Source organism: Aspergillus sydowii (genome assembly GCF_001890705.1).
Source record: "Aspergillus sydowii CBS 593.65 unplaced genomic scaffold ASPSYscaffold_2, whole genome shotgun sequence".
Taxonomy (NCBI): Eukaryota; Fungi; Ascomycota; class Eurotiomycetes; order Eurotiales; family Aspergillaceae; genus Aspergillus; species Aspergillus sydowii.
Window position 1 is genome coordinate 3,061,048 of NW_024467860.1, and position 25,112 is coordinate 3,086,159.

Consider the following 25,112-nt stretch of genomic DNA (forward strand, 5'->3'; position numbering starts at 1 on the left):
CGGAGGGTCGAGTTTCTTATTGTGTTCGAACAGAGTACTTTAGTACTGTTGGATTAGTCCAGATATGTTGCTTGATACCTGAACTAACCTGCTCGTGGGCACTGGAGGCGAAGCCAACCTATCATTCGGTGTCCTGGCCAACTAAGAATAGATTTTCGGCGTGAATTGACAAGAGAATAAAAGCACTCGATGAGATTTAGCCTTCACTGTAAAGATCAAGTTACTCGTCTCAGTCTGGAGTCCTTCCGTTTCATATCTACACTGGCTAATGCCGTGCATCGTCTCGACAGACTGTTGCAACCATTACCATGAGAAAAATGACCTGGGAATCTTATTCTCATAAATATTTCTTCTGATGATTAACTAGACCGCTTTAATGCCCAGGTTCCAATGATGAAGGTACCCCGAAATTTAACTCAAACTTCCCCGTTGTAGAAAAATACCGAAAATAAAATCCTGCCAGAATGGTCTCGAGAGTCGAGAAGCATATAACTCCTATCCAAACGGACCCTGCCTCATCAAGAAAATTCACCAATTCAATCACTAAACTCATCATCGTCTTGAGGAATGTGATACTGTCCTAGACTTAAAGAAGGATTTTGCACACACTCATACGAAAAGTTACCACCTCTGGGCTCCATAGGCGGCTGCGGAGTCATTGATCGCGAGGGTGTGGTATGCCTCGGGTTTCCAGCATTCATAGTACTTAAGAAGGGATTTGTCGCCGCGTTGTAGAGCTGCTGTGGGGAAGAAGCCCGTCCTTGAGAGTACGCATTGGGTGTATACTGACCACTACTACTGAGGATATAATTCTGTGGTGCGGTCTGGTATCCTCCTGCCCGGATGTTCGGGGAGGGGTGGTTGTCCTGACTGGGATTCAGATATGTGCTCTGATATTTGCTCTGTCCGAATCCACTAGCTGCTTCAGAGACTATCGGCGGTTTCTGAGGTCTGTTTTCGATGATATGGTCCGCGCGTGTTTTTGTATCGTATGCAAGATCGCTGTCGCTTTTGCCTCTTGTTTCGCGCAGGTAGTCCTCAAACCCGCGGCCAGCTCGCGCGACGGTCTTAAAGTGCCGGGCTAGAACATGATGGGGATTTTCGAGTGTCTTGTTCAATGAGGTATCGGATTCATAGCGTGCAAGTGCAGCGGCCGTCTGAAAGGCATTTCGGATCTGTCTGCCGTTCCATGCTCTGTCCGGTCCCCGAGCATGAAAATGCTTTTTGGCGTATTCTAGTATCTCGTCGGCGGCAATGGTAAGTGCTGGCATGCCCGTCGCTTCGCTGCGTTTCTTTTCGATTGACTGCAATCTATCGATGTTCATCCTCCATATATCAATTGTTTGGTCCAGATCCAACCGCGGGTAGTATAAGCTAATGTGGATGCGTGACATGAACGCTTCGTCGATATGGCCCACCCTGTTCGTAGTGAGAAATAGGATCCCTGAATAATACTCCAACACGCGAAGAAAAACTGTCAAGTGTGTTAGCAGAGACAGGAAAACCTGAAATTGCCACACAGCTCACCAGATACAAGCGAGTTCCTCTGCAAGTCAGAAACAGAGCGCTGGGATAGAAAAACATCCGCCTCATCTAGGAGTAAGACGCAGTCCCAAAGTTGCGCCAGCCGGAAGACCTCCTTGAGGGAGTGCTCAACATCAGCGGCCTCCAAGCCCAAATCTCCGCAGGTGATCGCAAGAAGGGGTCTTTTCCAACGCTGTGCCACGGCCTCTGCTGTCGAAGATTTGCCTACCCCAGGAACGCCGTGCAGTAGGATCACAAGGCCCCGGCCCTTGTTATGGATGATATCCTGACTGATGTGGTAGAATCCGTGTATCTGTTCCATTTGCTTTTTCTCGAAGTGAGCATGAACAAGAGATGATATCATATCCTTATGGCTTCGCGAGATGATTAATTCCTTGAAAGGGTCCCCTGTTTGTGCTATGGATCTTGCATTTGCTATGTCTAGCATGACAAATTTCCGATCTTGTAAGGCGTAGGCAAACAGCCGTTTTGGTAGGAGAACGAGCTCATCTTCCTGAATCTCCAGCTCATCTTGGAGCTGGCCGATGGCGGTAGGCTCCTCCTGTCTCTTATTAAACTCGAGAATTAATCGATGCTTTTGGAGGCAGGTGTCCGTTTGTTCATGAGGCAGGGAAAGGTCATAAACCGACTCAGTCTTGCAGGTCTTGACTTCAAGTTTGTTGGTAGTTCGACTCAGTTCCCACAAGGTAGACTGGCCGTCTTCGGGAGAAGCAAAGGGATTTTCCTCAAAGTCGTTTTTCCAGTCTGATTTTCTGACGTAGTCTGCCCAGTCCGGGTGTGCTCTTGAGGTTTCAGCAAAATCAACGACCAAATTGCTTGATATGTATGTACGATCGTTTCCATGGCCGTCTAGATGTTGCAATGCCCATCCCTGGTACGACACCTGTTTCGAGTTGATGTATTCCAGAAATCTTGCTCCTCTGTTTCGTAACTCAGTGCGAATCTCGCGGTGGTTCGGCATAAATCGAAGAGGGTACATGGGCAGCGATGTCACATCACGTTCGCCCTCGAATTCCACAATTGTTAAACATTTTCTGATTGGCACGTATGATCTGCCGTCAAAAGCAATGTGATAACAAATCACGTCGAAACAGCAAAACTTCTCGGTGTTATTCTGATAAAAGCTAGATATTCGTTCAGGGAGAATTCTCCAAGCTTCCTGATGCCCAAGGGAGTCTTCTGAAAGAGCGTCGGTACCCGCAGGCTGGTAGATATCGTCGTCCCGCCTGAAGAGATAAGGTAGCTCGCTGAAACGAACCTTCGCGTTGACAGTGTTGACTTCTTGCAGGCCTAGGCGACGATACTTAGGGAGCACTTCTGTATCCATAAAGTGCATGTAGGGGTCCATATGGCGGAGCAGCTCCTCAGCACGGTGACGTTCTGTATCAGTATCCGATGTTNTCACTGCTGAGCGAGTCCGATCCAATATCTGCTTTACCTGGTCATGATAATGGATCAGACTCAAAAACGGAGGGTCCAGTCGTAGAGGCGATCCGTCAATCGGGACTCTTGGATCAATGTCGTGCAATAGAGTCAGAATGGCCATAGAATTTATCCGAATACTATTAACGACGTCAGCACCTCTCGGTGGGACTTTGAAATCCAAAAACATCTGCACTCCTTGCTTGTAGTTCAGACTTGCGCCTCTGTCTCTGAATTTCCTCGAGGAGGCGTCGTCGTTATAACAGCCTGCTGTCTTGACGGAACACACGTCTATCGCAAAAACATCGTCTCCCTCAAGAAGGTTGTGGAAGCCAAACCAGCTAACCTTGGAAAGACTAGGAATTATGGGCTTAGCAGATTGTGGTGGATTTGGGCTCTCTTCGCTTTGCTTGTCGCATTGGACGGAGCTCACGCTGTCTATCTCAGAATCCGTCGTCGTCTCATCACTCTGGGCTGGACCATGATCTGACCGCACGACACCTTCTAGATCATAGAATTCGCTCTCCAGTTTGTACAGACGATCTTCCAGGAGCCGTATGTATTCGGTTGGAGTGACAGGATCAAGCAAAATGCCGTTGTCAACACGGCCGTGTGTACTTTCATCGGCCTGCAGTCCAGTTTCTCCTGCAGGTTCGTCCATGTTATATCAAGTGCCTAGGTATTTGTTTCTGGTTCCGTGTAACCTTCGTTTCTTATTTTCTGGTTATCTCTGATGAGGGGAAGAGAGTGAAGTAGTTTCAGTTATCCCGTTCAGCAAGATGGAAGTTCAGCCGTCAAAACAGACATGGAGGAGAGAAATGCTGACGACTTTCTTAATTCGTTTCTTTCAGCGAATAGAAAAGGACTGGGAGATGCAGTTGGTCCCCCTGAAATAATACCTGTAGCACTGCCATGGCTAGAAGAATTCGCCGTGTGTGCCACCGCCGCCCGGGACATTCTGGTGGTGTTTGCTTCCAGGCGGGTATAAGGAGCAACTTGGGTTCAGAAAGAATCATCACCAATTCTATGTGATGGCATCCCCAAAAACTTCAGAAGTAGCGGGCGCAGTCAGAGACTTTATTGTCCAGAGAGCGCCTCAGTACCATGAAGCATTTGCAGTGGAATCGACTTACGACAGCCAACGGGGTGTCTTCGTTGCGCGGCAGCCTTACAAGTAAGGTGATACTGGCTTCTGCATGAAAATTGTTGCTAAGGATTCCAGCGACCTGGAAGATGCACTAATGTCCTATATTAAAACATGGGACATCGAATGGGACGTTAAATTTTGCACTTGGGACGACGTATTCGATGAGTTGCAGGCGGCGGAGGATGAGTATAAACGCAAGGGGAAGGGAGCTCAGCCTGTCCATCTGGTGCGCGGAGTGTTGCGGCAAACAGGCGACAATGCTGCTGACATTACGCCATGGCTTGACATTATTCCAGGTGAATTTGGGTTGTCCATACTGAGCGCGGGCTTGAAGCTGGTATTTAGCGTACGTGGTCCCGACCCTCGCACTGAAGCAGAGCTGGCAGCGTTGTTTAACATCGTGGCTCAGCTCGCAAAGCAACAAGCAGAAATTCGTGAAACAATTCTCGAGGCCTTTCGGTCTATCCCAGACATAATTGCGGGCACAATCGCGAAGCGCTGCCAGTTCAAACGGTATCCCGCGCTAAGAAAGTGTGCAGTCAATCTATATGTGAAGGTCATAGAAGCGGTCCAGCAACTCATCGCCAAGCTGAACGCAAGTCGTTCGGGAAATATGGGACGCCAGATGCTGAGATATTCACAGAAGATACTCAGACCCACAATACGGGCAGAGGAAATCAATGGCATATTGAATGATATGCAGGGTGAAGTGCAGCGATTCCAGGTCTGCCTCGACAACATTCGGGACGGTATCACCATCGAGACTAACACCAACACGCGCGAAGCCCTTATGCAGACCATGGCTGTGCGAGAGACAGTATCCCACACTGGAACGGACGTCACGTACATTCGTCGTCATTGGGACGACTTTGAGCGCAAAATGCAGGATACCAACGCGGAGGGTGAAAAGATGCGCCGCGAGCTCCAGCGCATAGCAAACGGGATCGATGCTCAAAACAGTTTTCTCCATGCCCTCATAGATGAGAAATGCCAGCAGATAGAGGACCTCTCGTTCACCAACTGTTTTCCGTTCTCAAACCGGGTACAGTCATGTCCAGCGATACAGAATTCCCCCGACACAGCATCTTTCCTCTCCGGGGAGCAATTACTACAAGCACTAAATGTATACCACATGGGCCCAGTCAACGATCTAAAGGACATGCTTCGGTCAGAGGCATCCTTCAACGACACTGCGCAGATGCAAGCTCAACAGCTGCTGTCATCAGCTAGGTTCCATGAATGGCTCTCGTCCTCAAACCCCGATCTGCTGCTCGTGAACGGAAACTACGATGATCACTCTAGGACGTCTCCACTGTCTTGTCTCAGCGCCCACCTGGCCATAATCCTATCCCAAAGGTGGGACTTCACAGTGACTCACTTCTTCTGTGGCCAGAATGACTCCCGCATGAGCCCAGTGAGTGGCCCTCTTGACCTCCTACGAAGTCTGACCACCCAGCTTCTACACTCGGGCCATCCACTCAACTACGGCTTCATCGATACCCGGCCCTTTGCGAACGGTATCAGACAACATAATATCCAGGATCTGTGCTGGACGCTCGGGCAACTTATCAGGCAGCTTCCCCGTGGTCAAGGAGTCCTCTGCCTAATCGAGAACATTGGCTGTTTCGAGCGCGAGGAGTGGCGCTCCGATCTGCGTGATGTGGTTGAGATGCTCTATCGGACTGCAACAGATCCCTATCTCTGGCCGAATCTCAAAGTCCTCATCACAAACGCCACGGCAAGGACCCGCATCGAGCGTGAACTTCCACCCGAGATGCTACTCTCACTCTCGCGAGACAAACCCTACGCCCGCCGCGTAGTTACCGAGAGGGTTATGCTCAGCGATTTGCAGCCCCGAAGGCGAAATGATTACCAGGAGAGGATGCAGACGATGGAAGTTCAGAATGATGATTCCGACGAGGACTACTAAGAATGGCGGGTTGTATCGTAGAATCTTTGACTTTCAATGTACCTCTAAACCACGTTGTGACTTGCCACTTGTGGCTTCCCGGTTTTATCTCTTTTCATAGTCAATATACAGTGAGCACTCAACCCCCGTTCCACGCACCTAAAGCGTTTCCTTGATGATATCCGCCGCCCTCTCCGAAACCGCATAAATGAGACTGGTGAGATGCCCACTGATCTGACCCGGTAAGACAGAAGCATCAACAACCCTTACATTCTCGGTACCATAGACGACAAGATTGGCGTCAACTACACCCCCGAGCTCCTTAGGAAGCATCGACGCCGTTCCAACCAAATGTTGGTTGGGAGACACTAGAAAATATTATCAGCATCCAAACCAAAGACAGCGGTATTCAAGGGAATACTGTACTACTCACACGAACCCTCAATCCACTTATTCCACTCCTCATCTGTAGCATTCACTGGCAAATCCCCAACCGTCGGCTGAATACGCTGTCCGGCCAAAGAACGTACAGGGTCCGTACCCCAGTACCTGATTATAAGTTGCGCAATCCTCCTCTGGAACACGAGGTCCCACTCCGCCATTAAGTAATTAGGGTCAAGAGAAGGATGAGCACCGGGGTCAGATGAATGAATATGCACACTCCCCCTGGAGAACGGAAGCGAAATCCAGAACGCCGTCCCAACAAGCGGGCCTAAACTCGTCGTTAGGATCTCGGTGATCGCGACGTCCTGGTTGAAGATTAGGTCGTGCTGCACGCGGTATTGGTGTTCGATTGCAGAGGCGGCGAGTCCATGACCCGGACTGGCTGCTGAGACTTGTTCAGCCCAGGACTTGATTTGTGAGGAGATTTCGTCTGCGACGCGCTGTGTCTCCGGTCCGAAGACGTCGAGGGCTGTCATGTAGGTTACGTATGGGGCGATTCCGGTGAAGTTTTTGGTGCTGGAATAGCTGATGAAGCTGTTTGGTTGGTCTATGGCGTTTTCTCCGACGGATGGTAGGGATACTTTGACGGGGATATCAAGCTGCTCTAATAACCTAGTTGGATGTTAGTACAAAAAGAAAATGAAACATTAAGGTATTTGGATGTGCATACTCTGGATTTCCAACCCCAGAAAGCTCCAATATAGCTGGCGTTCGAACTGCCCCAGCCGAAACAATGACTTCCTTCTCTGCATAGAGTGTTTTAACCCTACCGTCTTCTGTGGTATATTCGACCCCCTCCGCCAATGCTTTACTCCCGTTGGTTCCAGCCCACGATATCCTATCAACTCGCCCTCTAAATATAACAAGGTTAGACCGGTCCCTAACAGGATAGTAATAAGCGCGCGCAGAATGCTCTCGGACATTTGCCTCGCGGTCAAGAGTCTGCGGCCAGACTGAGAAACCGCGTACATTCCCCCCATTGACATCCTTATTAAAGGGCATTCCAAAAGTCTCCCAGGTCTGCTTCGCCAGAGATGCGAACGACCCATTCTGGAGCCCGTACTGATATGCCACATTGAGAGGACCATCACGTCCATGATATGCATCCACATAGGATGCCCCGGCGGCCATCTGCGCCTTGGTCGGCGTCTCATACCGCTCGCTCTTCAAATGGTAAGGCCATAAACTGCCCCAAGACCACCCTTTATTCCCGAGCGTTTCCCACGCGTCGATTTGGGCTTTTTCAGCGCGTATATACGTCATGCCTGGAACATCCGTAAGCACTCAGGTTACATATTTCTTCAAGCCAAACGCATTCAGCGTCTAGGGTTATTTTGCTGCTGGAAACAAACCATTAATCGTACTCGTCCCACCCCATGCCCTCCCAGCATGAAACCCAATCTTCCTCCCACCAGCATACCTTTGCTCGACCGTCTCATACGCCCAATCGATCTGCGTTCCCTGCCCTGCTGTCCCGCCGTATTCTGCAACGCTCGTAACGTTGGGGTTATCTCCTTCGTCCTTGCCCGCCTCGATCACGGCAATTGTTATGTCTGGAATTTCAGAGAGTCGACTTGCGACTGCCAGCCCCGCCGTCCCGCCGCCGATGATCACAAAGTCGAAACGGTTGGTGTCGGTGTCGGCGCCGACATTGGATGCGGTGGCTGGGGTTGCGAGCTGGAGGACGCTGAGCGTGCAGGATATTGCTAAGCAGGCCAGGGCTTTGAGGCGGAGTGGCGCCATTGTTGGCATGGTGGGACAAGGAGGTTTGTCTTCTTATATTTATTGTGTCCTGACTTGGATGGGTAGAGTTGGTGGAGGGGTTGGTGTCAGCATGAGCTGAATGTGATCGACACAGCATCTCATCGAGGGTTATAAGGCCTCCAGGTTCCCCGCATCGAATTTCCCGCAGTGTTCCTTCGTCATTTTAAATAACGAATTATAGGAGTTTCCTGCGCTAGAATAAACTCAGAGTAGTATAAGAGCTACGATTGGCGCGCTATGTAGACTGATGCAGTTAGTATGAACGAAGTCGCAAGTGCAAAAGCAGACTGTTCGCTTGCAGGGAATTATGTTGAAGGACCATACGGCATGGAATCAAGTAACAAAAGAATACATTTTGATATATCAGCGACAGTTGCGTACTGTACAGGACACGCTTCATCTCCCCTCACTCTCCCCGTATCTATCTATTAAAATCACCACACGCAAAGCAAAACAGGTGGCATGAAACCGGCAGAGACGAACAAAAGAAAACGCATATTCTAGTTAGGCGTTTAGTAAGAGTTTCGGCTCATGTCCGATCGGATACGGTTGTAGTCGAGGATACCCTCGATGCTGCCAACAGCGCTCATGGCGATGTCCTGATCCCAGAGCTTACGGTTGGCGAACTCCATCACATCCTTCTCGGTGATCTGTCCGATTGTGCGCTCAATGTCCTCGGGAGAGAGACGGCGGCCGGTGGTGATGATCTGGCGACCAATGTCTTCGGCAACGGCGGTGGTACCGTCGAGGGAGAGGAGGATGGAAGCCTTGAGCTGAGCCTTGGCGCGCTCGACCTCAGCGGCGGTGACGTTGAAGGACAGGCGAGACCATTCACGGAGAGCGAAGTGGATAAGGTCATCGAGGCCAGTCATGTTCTCGGAGACGAGGTAGATACCCCAAAGACTAAAAAGGACAGAACATTAGTCAGGAGTTTCTTTTTCTTCCAAATTAGGACTAAAAACTCACCCGGTATCGCTGTAGCTGGTAGAGAAACTCATGAAGCTGTTGGCAAGGTTGTTGCGCTCAACGAAGGAGCTGAGCTTGCTGCCGAGGTAAGGGGAGTTGCCCATGGCACGGTCCCAGTTACCGACGATGGCCTGGGCGACAAGGGCAGTAAAGTAGTCATCGTCCTTCCAGCTGACACCCTCAACGGCAAGGGCAATGTGGGCAGTGGGAAGAGTGTCGTCACGGATTCTGACCTCGGAGCCAATGAACTCGGGCTGGCGCTTCTGCTCAGCGCTGAGGGCGGCAGCGGCGGAGGTTGGGGGCTTGCTGGGCAGACCACCGAAGTGCTGCTCAGCGAGTCTGACGAGCTCCTCGTGGGGGATACCACCAGCACCGACAAGGACCATGCGGTCAGCAGTGTAGTTGGTCTTGATGTACTCGGTCAGGTTGTCGCGGGTGATGGTCTGGATGTTCTCCTTGGGGCCGAGGATAGTACGGCCGAGAGGCTGGCGCTGGTAAGCAGTAGCGTGGAGGTGGTCGAAGACAACTTCCTCGAGCTGCTTGTCAACCTCCTCCTGCTCACGGAGAATCACATCCCTCTCGCGTTCAATCGCAGAAGACTCGAGCTTAGAGTGTTGCAGAATGTCGGCGAGGATATCGACGGCCTTGGGGACATCGTTGTTGAAGGACTTGGCGTAGTAGACGGTGTTTTCCCTCTATAAGCAATTGTTAGTCGCGATGACCCGAAGTACTTTTCTATTCATCAACCCGAATCATACCGATGTGTAGGCGTTGAGGTGAGCACCCATGTTCTCAATCTCGAGCTCCAATTGGTGCTGCGAACGCTTGTTGGTGCCCTAAAAAAAACTGTTAGCAGTGATAAAGACATCTGAATGTCGAAATACACACCTTGAAGGCAAGGTGCTCCAGGAAGTGCGCGGTTCCGTTGGTCTTGTCAGTCTCTGCCCGGCTACCGGCATCGATCCACACGCCGACAGTCGAGGTCTGAGCCCATGGCGAGTATTCCGTAGCGATCTAAATCCAGTTAGCCACGATCCAACGCGATTGCAGACACCAATGCAGTCGATTCGTACCGTGAAACCGTTGGAAAGGGTGGTGGACTGGGTGGTGGACGGGAGGGCGACGGGAGAAGCAAAGCCACGCTTGACGGGCTGGATGGACTTCAGGGCGGCGCGACTGCGCAGAGCCTGGTTGAGGTTAAAGGCTAAACGCCGGGAAGCCATTGTGACAGGATGGAAAGTGGGTGTGGAGAGGGAGGGAGGTAGAATGGAGGATGATGAGGCTGGACGACCCTGGAGTTGCGAGGTCGAAGTTCGGGAGTCGTCAAATTGTTCGCCAGCCCGCTCAGCCAATCACATGACTCGCTTTTCCAACGACCGCTTTGGATCCCGACACTTCCCTACGCCCACCACGTACATCATACAATCGGGGCAGTCCGCCAGTTCCTTGCAATTATCATTTCATCCATGCGTTCATTGATTCTTATTTCACCAAAATTAAGTGTCTACTTGAGCTGACTCGCGTATCGCCGCACATTCTCGAGAATAGGAATGTCCTCCGAAAATCCCAGTTTCAACGCCCTCGCCGGGTTAAAATGGGGCGACCAAGTCTGCACAATCCGATCGATATCCGCATCATACTTCTCCTCCACCAACGCCCGTTTCTCCTTTCCACCGACCTCCTCCAGCGCATCCAACATCTCCTGCACACTAACCACAATCCCAGGCAGATTCACCGACCTCGAGTCCCCAAAGGCCTCCTTGGGCACCGTAGCCGCATGCATCAAGTTCTTCACAACCGTATACGACGAGCAAACCCACATCTCAACGTCCCTACTAACCGGCAAAACCGCCTTCTCCCCATGAAACGGCTCGCGAATAATCCCACTCGCAAAGCTACTCGCCGCCTGCGTAGGCTTGCCCGCTCGCACAGTCACCGTGGGCAAACGCACAGCACGTCCATCCAGGAACCCACGGCGCGAGTAATCATTCAGCAACAACTCAATAACGAGCTTCTGCGTACCATAGCTCGACTCAGGCACAGGCGGGAAATTCGTCTCGTCAATAACGAACCCCTTGGGCGCAAGCCCGTAGACTGCTAGACTAGACGTAAACACGACCTTGACGCCCGGCTGCACGGCCCGGAGTCTGTCGAGGATGTAGCGAGTCGCGTCGAGATTCACGCGCACGCCCAGCTCGAAATTCGCTTCTGCACCGCTGGACATGATCCCGTGCAGCAGGTAGACCGTGTCGTAGCGGTTAGTCGAGCTGAAGAGTTCGTCGACTACGGCGGGGGATGTAAGGTCGGCCTTGACGCACTTTGCTCGTGATGCGTGCTGTGCTGCAGACGCTGGGACATCAGGGGCCACGACGTCTGCCAGTGTCACTGTCAGGTTGGGGTCGCTGGCGAGGAGAGCAGATGCCAGTTCCTGGCCGACGTAGCCACCGGCGCCGGTGATTATAATTGACATGGTAGGGACGGGTTCGTGGAGATTAAAAGTAGACAAAAGAGTTGGAAAATGACAGAGATGCAAGCAGCAAGGAGGATTCAACAATGCATTGGACGACTTTTGCAGGAATTAAGTAGTCAAGGTATCTATCCCCTCACTGCCCTGCGGGGCATCCCCGGGATTTAACCATCCGCCTTACATGGTCCATCCCCCATGCCCTTCATCCTGCGAAGTGCAAATCATCGAACGATGGACTGTGATTAGCCAGTCTCAATGGATATGCCACGCACCAATTCCGAAGGCAAAAGCAGTCGGCAAATGGTCCGACAGCCGAGCTGTTGTGGTCGTCCCAAAACCTGGTTGGAGACGCGGCGGAAGTCCGAGATATTGACGACTCGCCCATAATGGACACGCTATGGCTAATTTCACATGAATGACTGAAGTGATACTACGGTACAGTGCTTACGAGGGTTTGTGAGCGAATTGAAGTGGAATAAATGAATTAACTCCATGCACGACGTTTCAAATGTCCAGAAACACATCTAAATTCCTCGACATAGAACAAAAAAGCGAAACATTTCAATAAATCGTAGCACACTCGACGCCAGGACTGAGCACAAAATTAAGACATGAGAAGGAAAGATAGAAACCCCGTTACAAAGAAAACCTGCTTTTTGGCTTTTTATGCGGAACGATTGTAGACACCAGAGACGATACAGTGGTCTCGCTCGAAAGGTTCCAGGGTCAGCTGCTCCCTTGGCTTGATCTTCTCATCTCTCATCTTCTGCACCTCACGCGCGAACACAACCTCGGGCTTAGCCGTACTGTCGATACAGCTGGCCTTGACGGAGATGATGACACCACCGCCAGACTTCAGGAACATGTGAGCGTTCAGGCCGACAATACGGGCCTGGTCAGGCTGGGCAACATCGGCGAAGATGACGTCCACCATGGGGATGAGCATACGGTAACGCAGAGGGTGACGGGCGTCCTCGACGATGGGGATAACGTTCGTGCGGTGAGTAGCCATGCCAATCAGATCACGGCCGGAACGGTGGGAGAATTCGACAGCGTAGACGTTTCCAGTAGGTCCGACGATATCAGCAACGTGACTGACGGAGGTACCGCTGGCGGAACCAAGGTAGAGCACCTTGGAGCCGGGGCGCATGTAGATGTCATCCAGACCACCGAGGATACCGGCAGCCAGCTTACTACGGAAGGGGTTCCAGACACGGTATTCGGTCTTGGTGACGGCACCATCTTCGGCCGCAGGGCCCTCAACAGCAATGCGCTTCTCGCCATAGACAGCCTCGCCGGGGGTCAAGTTCTTGGTAACGAGCAAATCTTCCTTGCCACCGCGGGCAACGAAGACACCGGCGTGACGGTGAGGTTCCTTGAAAATTAAAGTCAGAGACTGCTAATTTGCCTTCCCTAATAGAAAACCACTCACAATGATAACCTTAGCACCACCCTTGGCACCACCCCTAGCACCTCCACGAGCACCGCCGCGGCCACGGGGAGCACCACGACCTCCACGGGGAGCACCACGGCCACCGCCGCGACCACGAGGAGCACCACCACCGAAACCACCTGCAATTCGACGAAAGAAACAGATTAGCGACAATTCTCGAAGGGACACTTGGAGGGTAAAGGCGCCCGGCAGCGTCGCATTCATGGCTCGTTCGACAACCCGGACAATAAGCATCAACAGACACCATCTCCAAGAAACGGCAAGACACACGGCAACTAGACAGCCTCCAATATCCCATAATATATAGCTTGGTCGTCACAAACCTCTGCCACCACCACGGCCACCACCGCCGCCACGGGGAGCACCTCGACCTCCACCGCGTCCTCTAGGAGGGCCACCGAAACCCATTATGATATGTAGATTGAAATATTCGTGGGTATCTCTTAAATCGATAAATCGTCAGCCGCAAAAAAGAGGCTGGAAATCGGCCGCGAAGAGTGCTGGACCGAAAAGCGAAAAAAAAAAAAAAGTTCGGAGGGAGTAGGTATCAATTCGATGGGGCGATAAGTGTCAGATAGAAATATCAGACGTCGTTGAATGTAAAAATTCAAGAATGTTTCACGCCCACACTGATTGACAGGGTTCGCTGGAGGCCGTGCAGCTCGTCGTTGTTGCGGTCGAGTTTTTTCAGACAGGCTCTCGGATCTTTCGAAAATCTATTGGCGCTAGTGCGTTAAGGGAATAGCTTACCAGAGCTGTGTGGGTTTTCGATCACGTGATAGACAGACGAGGTCACCTGACTTCGACCAACCGTTTCGCGGAATTGGAGGCACGTAAGTGCTCCTTCCATACTTCCCATCGCATCTCTGTGAATCCTTCCTCACGTACACCTGTTCTCCAGGCTATGCACCGTACCTCCCCTGTTTTGGTATGTCATAGTATCTCCCGTCCAGGCTTGGAAGGTACGATGGACAAATTTCTATGGGGAAAGAACGTTGAAGCCACCTCCACCGCAGTTTCCTGGGTTGGGTGCTAGATCCCCAGTAGGAAGGCGTCGCCATCTATTCCCACGAGATAGGAAGGAACTACCAATTGCCCTAGAGGTGCCGAGTTTCTACTGCCCTTAAGTTTGCCTTCGAAGTTGGTCGTTTCTATAAAATGTTATAGAGGAAGGCGCCGTGGACAAACTCCGTCAGCATGGAATTCGAACTGCCATGCACTTTTTCCCAAGGCTGGGTGTCTAAGCGTTGGAATCGTATTCGGGAAGAAACGGCAAAGTGATATTTATACATCGTATAGGAAGGCGCAGCCGACGCCTACTAAGGGTTGCTCTTGCCTTTGAAGTTGGACGCAATATGCCTCGTTATAAAGGAAGGCGCAATGAGTCGGGTGTTGGGAAGGAACGACGGAACTGCTCGGGCCTCCATCGCACTTTCCCTTTGGGGTAGGTATTGAGCTAGCACTCTCATCGGGAAGGCGTGGCTAACTCCGCCGTCCCGTCCTCCGGAGGAGGAAAGAGCGATCTCCCGTCTGTGGGTTGCTCTTGCCGTGCAATTAGATTCATATACCGTGTTGCGAAGGAAGGTGCGATGGTGCGCAGAAGGAAAATAAGATGAGGCACTTAAGAACCTTTTGCAAGATGCTACAACTGGCTTCCCTGAGGTACAACAATCTGGAGTCCCTCATGGGGTGCCAGAAAGCCCTAACACAAAATCGATCCAAAAAGCGCATGTCTGAATTCATTATTTAAGGTATATACATGGAAATCAAAAGAATCGCTAGATATCCGCCCACCAACCACAAGCCTATTGCCCATAGATGTAGTAATTCGCCGCATATTGAACGGTGAAGGATTTCGGCATTCCCTCGCATGTCTTGGGAGCGGCACCACCCGCTGTGTCAACGCGGTAAACACTCGCGAAGGATCCCACAGTCCCTTTGGTAGCAGTTAGGAGGAGCCACTTGACGGCTCCATTCTTGCCCTTGACTGCAGACGATGGGGCGTCGAGATCAGAGTCCTTCGTCACCTTTGCGATGCCGAGTTGGCGAGTGGCCGTGTCCAGGTTGAACACTGGGACGCTGCCCTCGAAGAAGTGGTGGCCAATCAGGTTGAAGTTTGAGGGTGGGAGCGGATCGGACGGGTTGCTGGGTAGGTTCATCCTGTATGCGATTGAAGGGAGAAGCTCGATCATGTCGGGGTAAGTGGAGGCAAAGCAGGTGGCGTTGTACAGACGCGCGACAGCGCCAATAGCTTCCGGCTCTGAGTCGGAGGTTGATGTTGCACAGGTGTAGTTCTATTGGTTTGTTAGAGGCTGCTTTCTGCTATAGGTTTTATAACTGGGCGTTTAGTGGACTCACCTGAGTGCCGCGGCCAAGAGCAACGTATAGTGGCTTCTGGTCTGTGGGGGCTGGGAGGCCAGAAGCGAATGAAGGGAGCTGAATTGAAGAAGCGTCGCATGTCAACGAATTGTCGAACACGTTTCCGGCGTCGCTGATGCGCTTGCCCACTCGGCCTAAGAACTCGGCCATCTCATCCGAGAAGCGATAGAGATCCCCGAACATGGGAGCGGCGGCGGAGGTGGCTGCCAAGCAGCTGGTAAGGAACAGGACTGAACGCATTGCGGAAGCCGGCCAATGCACTTTTTCTTGGGCGTGGAGCGAAGAATAAGTAGTCGATGGTATATGACTCGTGATAGAGTAAGCGGGCTCTAGAGGTGAAAGAGCAGAGTGGAGAGAGTCTGTTGAAAGAGAGAAGACCGACAAAGAAAATGATGACCACCAGGGTATCAAAAATATCAAATTGCTGACAAAGGAAAATGCGACCAAATCGAATAACCAGAAGATAGAGCTGCTGAAGAATTGAAGATGGGCTGCAGAATCAAAGGTGCAGGCTGGGAATTATATACCCAGAAGCAGTAGTGATGCCCTCCTGCACGATGGCGGGTACGACCATGCAGAGAATAGCAACAGGGATCTCTAGCCGAAACTACAAGTGTGGGAGCTATAAACAGTGTCGAGTGAGAGCACGCAGAAAGGCGCCCATGGGGGACCAGCTCGATCCAGCTCTGCGATTGGGCCCGGTATGCGCTGGAAAGCAAACGCTTTGGATCCTTTAGCTTGACCTATATCGAGCAGCAAACAGGGGGGTTGGGCCGGCGCATTGAGCAGCACCTGTCGAAGCCTTTTCGCATTCTGATTGGGCTCTGCCAGAACGTCCTGCATATGAAGAAACCGCTCATTCGCCGGTAATGCCCCGGGCATCTAATAATATCGAGCTCGGCGCTTACAGATCGCCCTAAGAGCCTTAGCTGCAGATGGGAGGTTGACCTCTTTCTTGTTCCTTCTATCGACTCTGCTAGCATGCAGCCAAGTCCAGAGCGATCCTGCACCCAATGATTGCCTGCTATTTTGGGTCAGTTTTGGGCATGAGCTTTGTTGAAGGATCGAGATCGAGACCACACCAGCGCTTCCCTGTCCAGACGGGCGGGGACTTCTCCAGCTAACAGGAGCTCGATCTGATCCCCAGACTAACCGAATTGATTGTAGCGTTTGCCCTGCCGAGTCAAGGCCATTTGGAGATCACCGGAAGCGCCCTTGCAATATATTGAAGGCTTGAAGCCGCTGGACTCCGCATAGGCCTGTTTCAACAGCGACATTGCGCGAGGAAACGACTGGCGATGAGGACATTGTTTTTTTTTTTTTTTTTTTTTTTTTTTTTCCTGTGCAACCATGCAGTCTGAAGGTACAGCAGACTTGAAGAATGACGATGTCTCCGTGATTACCTGGTCCGTGATCTGTCCTTGTGCGCACTGTCAATGCTTGTGTTAGAAGTCGAGGATGGCCTGCGCAGAGTCCAATGCTGAGAACACGGCGGCAAGATGACCCTAGACTCTGTTAAAAGGGCGAGTTGAAGTCTCGTTCGATCCCCGGCTCGGGTCGTTTCTTTTGCTTCCCACTACCTTACTGCTATATCTACGCATGCAGAAGACACTTTTCAAATCGCAGTCACTCGGACCCTGTGAATGAAACAATAGAAGCCGCTGCCTCTCATTCTATTCAGCGCCTTGGCCAGGTTACATCGTCCGTTCAATTCAAAGGAGCTCTAGCGCCAGCATATCAGGCACAAATAGTATCGGAATAGGAACCAAGGTGTGTGGTAGGTGTGCCTCATGACCGTCCTACATTGGCCGTTCAACGTGCAAAAGAGCGGAGGCCAAGAGGTTGCAGTCTGCAGAACCAGGATAAAGTGCCGCGGAGATAAGGGTGAGTGAATGACTCGGGTTATATATATATTAGTGCAGAAAGGCTTTACTATATTAAGGGCCCTTGCGTTTGGGGGACTTCACTGGTCTTGTGGGTTGCAGAATCTAAGCGCTGATGTATATTATGTAATTCGGCGCGTATACAATAAATATACTGTCCCCACCATGAACCAGGCGGGTTTTTTAGTATGGCGGCGGTAAGAGATTTGTTTAGGATTAGGCACCTGGATAACTGGACGGCCGGCAGCCGAGATTAAATGGGATAGGAGCAATGACTTGGACAAATGATGCCAAAAGAGGTCAAAATATATACAGATGGCTATCAAAGAGAAAAAACAGCAACCATTCGTTAACCGAACGCCCACTATTCTTAAAAGACTAAAAATACAATCCTGAATTATCCCGCTTGGTTGAATCCTTCCTGCTGCCAGTCATCACCATCAAGTTGTCCGTCATAACCGTTGCTGCTCCCGCTTCCTCCATTCATTGCCGCCGAAGCTGAAGCACCGAGGCTTGCAGCACTGTGGCTCTCAATTTGCATTGTACTCATCATGTACAACATAACGAAGAGAAGAATGTGAAGAGCAAAGCAGTACCCGGCAAAGAGGTTTCGGCTAGTCCGGTTTGCGAGAATGATCCGCGTTAATGAAAACACAACTCGTTCTGGTAAGCTCATTCGCTTGTAAGCCCTCGTGGACTCGCGTCCACGGAAGGCAGCAAACGGAGATATCTGGGCCTCATAGGCGGACTGGTAGCGATCGACAGACAGACCTGAGGGTGTGTCCGCGGACGGGTGGATAGAGGAGACATTAGGCCTATTTGCGTAGGCGGACGCGGAAGACGAGGAGCCATGACCCCGGTTGTATGTCGAAACGTATCTTGTTTTTTCATAGAGGTTAAGGTTGTCCTTCTGCAGGGATGCAATCTCCTGCCTGAGGGATTTGACCGTGCCATACAACTTGGACAACTCTTCTTCCAATTCCGAATTTTTCTTTTTGAAACGGTCCCGTTGGGCTTGTATCATCGGCAGAAGGCCTGATCCTCCCCCAACCGGCTCTCCCGCACGAATGGCGTCCATTGTGTTGCTAGACATGGTCGATTGATCAAACCCGGAGATGATCGATGATGTCGGGGATACGCCCCCTTTACGCGATGAGTGTGGGTATTTTGAAGCATAGGTGCCGGCCACGGACATCGCCGAAGATGGAAACGCATTGGCTGCCTCTTGCTGCAAGCGCAGAAGGTCATTTTCGAGGGTGGTGGAGAGGTTTTGTGATTTCTCCAGCTCTTCCTTAGTGGTGGAAACGTCTTCACGGAGGGCTTCCAGCTGACCCTGCAGGTCACGGTGCGAAACACGTAGTACAGTAAGCTCGTCGGTGAGCTTTTTGTTCCTCGCTAACAGTAGCTGTTCAAGGGAGCTGTTTTTTCCGCCCTCTTTAGCCTTGTCAGCGGTGCCATTGGCAGTAACCCCCTCTGTGAGATCCCCAGCGTCGTCATCATCACCAGCTGAGAATTCGATGGACTAAAACGATAACGTTAGAGTCAGAAATACATTCCCAGATATTAGACATACCTTGATCATCTCTAGCTCGCGGCGAATGTCTTCATAATCCGCCACCTTCTCTAATCGTGCCTTCAGTTCTTCTCTTTCCGCAGCAACCTTGGTGCTCTGTCTCTCCGATTGCAAGAATTTGGCCTCCCAGGTATGACGTTCGGATTCTCGGTCGAACCGTGCGGCATCCAATTTCCGCAACAAAGAGGAGTTCTCCGATTGGAGACGGAGATACGCGGGGTCGTCATCGATAGATGCAGCCTGCTCTTCCTTCGAATGTGAGACGGCTTGAGCCAGCTCAAGCCTCAATTGTTCATTTCGTCCCTCCATTTCTGCCAACCTCAGGCTAGTCTTTTCCAACTCGCTAGATACCAATTCCAGTTCTGCGGCAGACGCACCATGCTGAGATTGGTCGCCGCCTTCGTCGTTTTGGCCTAAGCGTTGTGAAACCTCGTAGCTCGCCTTGAGCTCCTTTATCAAGCGTTCCTGGTTTTCCACTTTCTCCTCTAAACTCTTCTCCTTGGCCGTCCAATTGTTGGTTTTCTCCGTTAGAACCGCTGACCATGATGTCTCAATTTCTTTGATCTTTGTGTCCTGGTTTTCCTCCAGCTTCTTCCTCGCGGCACGCTCTTCTTGAAGTCGCTTTTCGGTATCGTCTAACTGGGAGGTGAGGCGGTCGACAGAGCCCTGGAGCTGATCGCGCTCAGAAGTCAATTTGGGGACTGTTTCTTCGGCAAGTACGAGCGAGTCGATTGAGGTCTCGAGCAGGGGGTATGGATCTGGGGCTTCGGACAAAGACGAGTATAACTGTAAGAAAGCAGACGAAGACGACTTTCCCTGGTTCGTCAAGACGTCGATGAAACCTTGGTAGGCTATCGAGGACGCATTAATAAGGACGGTTTATCGCTAGGAAAGAGACGAGGGGTAATCTAACCTTTCAAAAGACCTTTGTACTCCCCCAGCTTGGAGGCATCGTCGAGCTTCCGAAAGTCTTTAGTTTTTTGCGCGAGGTCTTTCCTCTGCACAAGTGCATCTCGCTGTTCAGCGACAATATCCGACGCGGTGCTGTCTAGTTTTGCAAGAGTACTGGATAAATCGATACCTACGGTAATCAAGAACCGGGAGGGTCAGTCGCCAAGAACTTCCACAGGTAACGTAGACTCATTTTCGGTGGGATGGTACCTCTCCAAGCTGCAATGGCACGTTGAAACTTATTGGCACCCTCAGGAATGGGCCCGCTACCCCCCGAGTCAGCGGCACGGGCATCTTGGCTGTCGGACTGAGGAAGCATGCCCTCCGTGATGGCGAAAGAGTCCATGCTGTCCTTTATCGGCCTGGCTGGTTCCCCGCTCTCGTCGATGCGTCGCTGATTATACCAGTGTTTTTAGAGAAGCGAGCCCCATCAAGAGCAATGTCCGTCAGCTCTTGAACCCCGAGAAAATGGCGATCGAATTGGTGACTGTGATGAGGATGCTAGAGTCTATCGCGATGCGGAGGAACCGACGGAGACACCCTGAGCGGCCCGACAGTAAATCCGGCCGCGTAAGCTGGAGCAGAGTCGGTTTCACAGGCAGCAGTTAGACCGTATAGATCTTATACCAATCGCTATTTATCAACTCCTTCGCAGCTTGGAAGCTTTAAGTGGCCGCGTTTTTGATTGTTAAAGGGACGGGAAAGCCGCTGCTGGGTGGAAGGACTGACTGATCCACTGCTTCGAACGATCCCCAGTCTACTACTTAACACGGACCTCAATATGACCACAGTCCAGCCCCGTCAAACGCACAGCCTCATATAGGCTGATGAGTGATGGCACCCAGTTAACTTTATAATCTGTAGAAAATCGCCTTTATATATTACACCTTTCCTTTGCTCCCACTTCTTATCTCGGGAACGTGAATGTCGTATTGTTGATGGCTCCACCTGACTCAGCAAGGCTTAACTCTCCCCAGCTCTGATCCACTCCGACGCAGTCAACCGTCCGCAATCATTGAGGCTCTTGAGCTTGAGTTCTCTGGACGCCATAGAGCTGGTCTCACCATGGTGTCGGACGGGGACGACATCATTTCGCGCAAGAGGCGCAAAATTGGCCCTCACAAAGCCGCTCCATATATATTCAAACCGCTCTTCGACCAGGTACCTGTCGCTGCCGATGATGCGGAGGGGGATGTACATATTACATGCGTTGAGTATTGGAGTGAGTTCTTCTGGCGCGACGAGTCTGCAAGAAGCTAACCTATATCTGTTTTATCTCCTAGATGACAACCTGTATATCGGAACTTCAGCAGCAGAGATCCTGCATTTCGTCTGCCTTCCACCTAACCCCTCCGACGAATCGAACGAACCGTCCTTTATCCTAGCTTCAAGATTACCCATTCCCTTCTCCCGAAGCTCTTCTACTCCTAGCCAACCGGGAATCCAGCAGATCCTTGTTCTCCCAACGGCCAACAAGGCATGCGTCCTTTGCAATGGAATGACTACTTTCTATATGCTGCCGGAGCTCAGTCCGGCCTTTGGCGGCAACACGAAGGTCAACAATTGCCGTTGGATTGGCGGTCTAGATTTGAATATCGCACCAGATGAACCAGAAACCCCCATGGTGATGATTTCGACCCATAATCGCCTGATGCTGGTGAAGATTGGCGATGGCGCTCGGCTGGTTAGGAACATTGAGTTTCCGGGGTGCCTAACGCTGTCGCGAAGAGGCATTATATCTTGTGTCGCGGATGGCCGGAACTATTCTTTACTTGATGTGGAGCACCAGCAGAAAATACCACTATTCCCGATATCTTTCGCGGATGAGATGCTGGACTCTGGTCAGGTCGAGGATATGCCGGTTCCGGCTACCTCGAAATCACCTCTATCAACGCTAAGCAGCTCACCACCCGATGAGGGCCGTGGCCACGGCCGAAGTTCCAGCTTGAATACTCTTGCAGGGATGTTACAGCCTACGGCCGCGCAACGGTCCTCATCGAACGACCGGGCGAGATCGCTTACACCCGAGCAGTCGGAAGCGGGAACACCGAGAAGATCGGTGTCAAGAGAGCGCAGCGAAGGCACTTCCCCAGGCGGCTCTCCAAGGGTCTCTTCCGAACAACCTTCACGCGAGACGCAAACCGCCGCTGCAGAAGAACGGAAGCCACTTCCACCGCTGCCAAAACAGCCATCTGCCGAGCTGACACCACACATCCTGTCTCCAACGTCGTCGGAGTTTCTACTGGTAAGGGGCTCCGATAAGACCGAGCCAGGTGTTGGAATGTTCGTCAACGTGGATGGCGACGTGGTGCGAGGCACGATTACATTCCACAGGTATCCCAAGTCAATTGTTATTGACAGGGGCGACGAAATAAATTTCATACCATCACCGGAAAATACAAAGGATGAACTTGTCCTTGCAATCATAGAATCCGATGAAGATGGCCAGACAAGAAGGTTTATAGAGGTGCAGCCTTGGGATGTTGACCCCGCCGAGGCGGAGGAGCATAAAAGCTGGGTAGAGCTACCGCCAATGCGAGATGAGCAGCCAAAACACGCCGGAATCAGCCACACGCTAAGCCCAACACAATTGGAAATCCAGGAATTGGGAAGGTTGCTGCGGATGGTTCGCCTAAAGACTCCCCCCTTGTCCACACATGCACCACCCGCGGATCCTAGAACCCAGGCGTCAATTGAGCAGCTACAGAAAGAAAAGGAGCTGTTTGAGTCTCAAGAAATGGCGGGGTCCGACGAGGCCAAGAAACCCTTAGATTGGGAAGACAAACGGAATGCAGAAGAGGCAAAGATAGCGCAAGAGATGGGGAAGACGCGGAGTAGCCTTGTTATGTGGGCCGGAGATCGAATCTGGCGCATTGTGAGGAATCCATTGACTGCGCAACTGGACAACGTTTTGCAAAGCTCCCAAGCGGCCCTCGACAGTGGACACACCCTAGATAGGAACGCTATTTGGGATATAATTGAAGTGGTTCAACAAACGGAACCCAGGTCAGAGGCAGAATTTCTTGGACTGAACTTTTTGAAACAGAAAGGTAGCCTTCTTCTTCTTGGTGACCTTCTGTTCATGGAACCGCACGCCAGGGATGATGCAGTGATCGACACCACAGAGAAAGCACTCATCGTTGGAAACTTGGATCCTCGCATTGCCATGATATTGATTCCTCTCCTGCGCACTGAAACGCTACAGAGCTCACAGGGCATATGGGTTCATGCGGGGCTAGCAGAGACGGCGGAGGCCTACCTGCAACAAGCCGACAGAGTAGGGGAGTCGCTAACAGGATTTTTTGATGCCGGGATTCTGGATATGATGAAACGCTTCCTGCTTTCTTGGCAACAGAAGCGCGGATATGGCAGTATATCAGACGAGTCGTACGTTTTTGACAGCGTGGATGCGGCTCTCCTCCGCCTTTTACTCGCGCAGTGTGATAGTATGACAAAGGAGCAGGCCGGTTCTTCAAGGTTACGCTCGGAACTCAACAGGCTTGTTGATCACTGGAAGGGCAATTTTGACCATGCTGTGGCGCTGTTGGAGAGCTACCACCGACTGTATGTTTTGAGTCGCTTGTACCAAAGCCGAAAAATGTCTGGGAATGTCTTGAAGACTTGGCGACGAATTATCGAGGGCGAGGTAGACGCGGGTGGTGAAATTACTCCGGCGGGTGTTGAAGTGCAGATGCGACGGTATCTGGTGAAGATCAAAGATGTTCAGCTTGTCGAGGAATACGGCTCGTGGCTAGCCGAGCGGAATCCCCAGCTCGGTATCCAAGTGTTCGCGGATAACACAAGTCGGGTCATACTCGACCCATCGGATGCTGTGAAGTTGCTCAAAGAGCGTGCGCCAAATGCTGTCCAGGAGTATTTGGAACACTTGGTGTTCTCAAAGAATGTGAGTGTCCTATCCTAATTTTGAAACGAATATTACTCTAATGTGATTGCAGTACGCCCAATACGCCGACGATCTTCTGCAGTACTATCTTGACACTGTGATATCCGTGCTCGAAACGTCACCCGAAGCTCGGGCTTCCCTTTCTGAATCGTATTCTACTTACCGTGCCCTCCGACCACCCAAGCCCACATATATGAATTTTATCACAGAGAACCTACCTTCAGATCCGTGGTGGCAATCTCGAATGCGTCTTCTTCAGCTACTTGGAGGGGGCAGCACTACCCAATTCACGTCCACGCCCGCCCCAAGCCTCAATTACTCTATCCCGGCAGTTCTCACTCGCATTGAGCCCTTCCAAAACGAGCTGGTTTCCGAGTCCATTATCCTAGACGGACTGCAGGGCCGCCACCGGGAGGCCCTCCGCCTCTATACACATGGGCTAGGTGACTACGATGCCGCCACCCGGTACTGTTTGTTTGGCGGCCCTCGAAGCACAAGCTCCACAGGCGCACCTTTGGAATTCGCCGAGAAATCCCGCCAATCTGAGCTATTCCGATATTTACTGGATGAGTTTCTACAGATTAAAGATCTATCTGAGCGTATAGAACGCACGAGCGACCTCCTCGGACGGTTCGCTGCTTGGTTTGATGTACGCGAGGTCCTCAGCATCATCCCCGACGACTGGAGCGTGGATATACTAAACGGCTTCTTGGCGCATGTCTTCCGCGTGCTAGTCTCGGAGTCACGCGAGGTGCGGATCGAGCGGGCGCTCTCGGCAGGCCAGAACCTCCGAGTGGCTGCAGAGCATATCTCCGGTATAGAGAAAATTGGGGGGTGGGTAGAGGACGAAGAAGGATTGAAGCGATTGCGGGGAGGAGGACACGGACAAATCAGCGCTGCCCGGGGAGAGACGGAGAGTGATTTCGGAGAGATGGTGGAGGCGGGAGACTCATAGAGATACAAGCAGTCTCGGTGATTGCGCCCTGATATGGTCCGACCTATAGAAAGCATTGATTATCGACCGTTCACGTCGTTCTGCCATCTCCTAACAGTCGTCGATCGGTTAAATCCTCAACCGCGGAGATGTGGGGTGTGGGCGCGCGGAATCTTTCCACGTCTATACAGAAAACAACTTGGACCAAGAAGAAGACCAAACGACTGTACATAATGATACTATGAATTGCATTCAGCATTGGCTATGTAGACTCTCTTTCATCTGATTATACTCAATGGCATGATCCTAGCTATTAAACTTGCACACAGCTTCTGGAAATAACTGTCGCGATTTTCGGGGGAATTCCGGTG

At 51.5% G+C, this 25,112-nt stretch overlaps 9 protein-coding genes across 9 annotated transcripts; 2 read left to right on the top strand and 7 right to left on the bottom strand.

The window, feature by feature from the left end:
* Positions 1-536: 536 nt before the first annotated feature.
* Positions 537-3,628, bottom strand: ASPSYDRAFT_28486 (ATP-binding protein; the record flags this gene model as incomplete). The annotated part of the gene is made up of 2 exons (XM_040844527.1): positions 537-1,474; positions 1,528-3,628. 2 exons carry the CDS (start codon positions 3,626-3,628, stop codon positions 537-539), a joined length of 3,039 nt encoding a protein of 1,012 aa, XP_040706677.1.
* Positions 3,629-4,163: 535 nt separating this feature from the next.
* ASPSYDRAFT_142978 (uncharacterized protein) lies at positions 4,164-6,044 on the top strand (the record flags this gene model as incomplete). The annotated part of the gene is made up of 4 exons (XM_040841296.1): positions 4,164-4,460; positions 4,524-4,863; positions 4,933-5,387; positions 5,691-6,044. The coding sequence occupies 4 exons, from the start codon at positions 4,164-4,166 to the stop codon at positions 6,042-6,044; spliced, it is 1,446 nt and encodes a 481-aa protein (XP_040706678.1).
* Positions 6,045-6,182: 138 nt separating this feature from the next.
* Positions 6,183-8,210, bottom strand: ASPSYDRAFT_145638 (GMC family oxidoreductase; the record flags this gene model as incomplete). The annotated part of the gene is made up of 4 exons (XM_040841544.1): positions 6,183-6,391; positions 6,457-7,079; positions 7,138-7,732; positions 7,820-8,210. 4 exons carry the CDS (start codon positions 8,208-8,210, stop codon positions 6,183-6,185), a joined length of 1,818 nt encoding a protein of 605 aa, XP_040706679.1.
* Positions 8,211-8,743: 533 nt separating this feature from the next.
* On the bottom strand, positions 8,744-10,420 carry ASPSYDRAFT_143297 (mitochondrial processing peptidase; the record flags this gene model as incomplete). Its single annotated transcript, XM_040841331.1, has 5 exons — positions 8,744-9,134; positions 9,198-9,892; positions 9,956-10,033; positions 10,086-10,211; positions 10,271-10,420. 5 exons carry the CDS (start codon positions 10,418-10,420, stop codon positions 8,744-8,746), a joined length of 1,440 nt encoding a protein of 479 aa, XP_040706680.1.
* Positions 10,421-10,701: 281 nt separating this feature from the next.
* ASPSYDRAFT_143717 (SDR family oxidoreductase) lies at positions 10,702-11,667 on the bottom strand (the record flags this gene model as incomplete). The annotated part of the gene is made up of 1 exon (XM_040841365.1): positions 10,702-11,667. One exon carries the CDS (start codon positions 11,665-11,667, stop codon positions 10,702-10,704), a length of 966 nt encoding a protein of 321 aa, XP_040706681.1.
* Positions 11,668-12,328: 661 nt separating this feature from the next.
* Positions 12,329-13,321, bottom strand: ASPSYDRAFT_86525 (rRNA 2'-O-methyltransferase fibrillarin family protein; the record flags this gene model as incomplete). The annotated part of the gene is made up of 2 exons (XM_040851675.1): positions 12,329-13,039; positions 13,097-13,321. 2 exons carry the CDS (start codon positions 13,319-13,321, stop codon positions 12,329-12,331), a joined length of 936 nt encoding a protein of 311 aa, XP_040706682.1.
* A 1,601-nt stretch (positions 13,322-14,922) lies between these two features.
* Positions 14,923-15,736, bottom strand: ASPSYDRAFT_143650 (uncharacterized protein; the record flags this gene model as incomplete). The annotated part of the gene is made up of 2 exons (XM_040841362.1): positions 14,923-15,411; positions 15,476-15,736. 2 exons carry the CDS (start codon positions 15,734-15,736, stop codon positions 14,923-14,925), a joined length of 750 nt encoding a protein of 249 aa, XP_040706683.1.
* A 2,040-nt stretch (positions 15,737-17,776) lies between these two features.
* On the bottom strand, positions 17,777-20,249 carry ASPSYDRAFT_143611 (CCAAT displacement transcription factor COY1; the record flags this gene model as incomplete). Its single annotated transcript, XM_040841356.1, has 4 exons — positions 17,777-18,901; positions 18,953-19,803; positions 19,866-20,033; positions 20,114-20,249. The coding sequence occupies 4 exons, from the start codon at positions 20,247-20,249 to the stop codon at positions 17,777-17,779; spliced, it is 2,280 nt and encodes a 759-aa protein (XP_040706684.1).
* Positions 20,250-20,968: 719 nt separating this feature from the next.
* On the top strand, positions 20,969-24,762 carry ASPSYDRAFT_144683 (putative TGF beta receptor associated protein 1; the record flags this gene model as incomplete). Its single annotated transcript, XM_040841454.1, has 3 exons — positions 20,969-21,125; positions 21,187-23,807; positions 23,860-24,762. The coding sequence occupies 3 exons, from the start codon at positions 20,969-20,971 to the stop codon at positions 24,760-24,762; spliced, it is 3,681 nt and encodes a 1,226-aa protein (XP_040706685.1).
* Between the last annotated feature and the right edge of the window lie 350 nt (positions 24,763-25,112).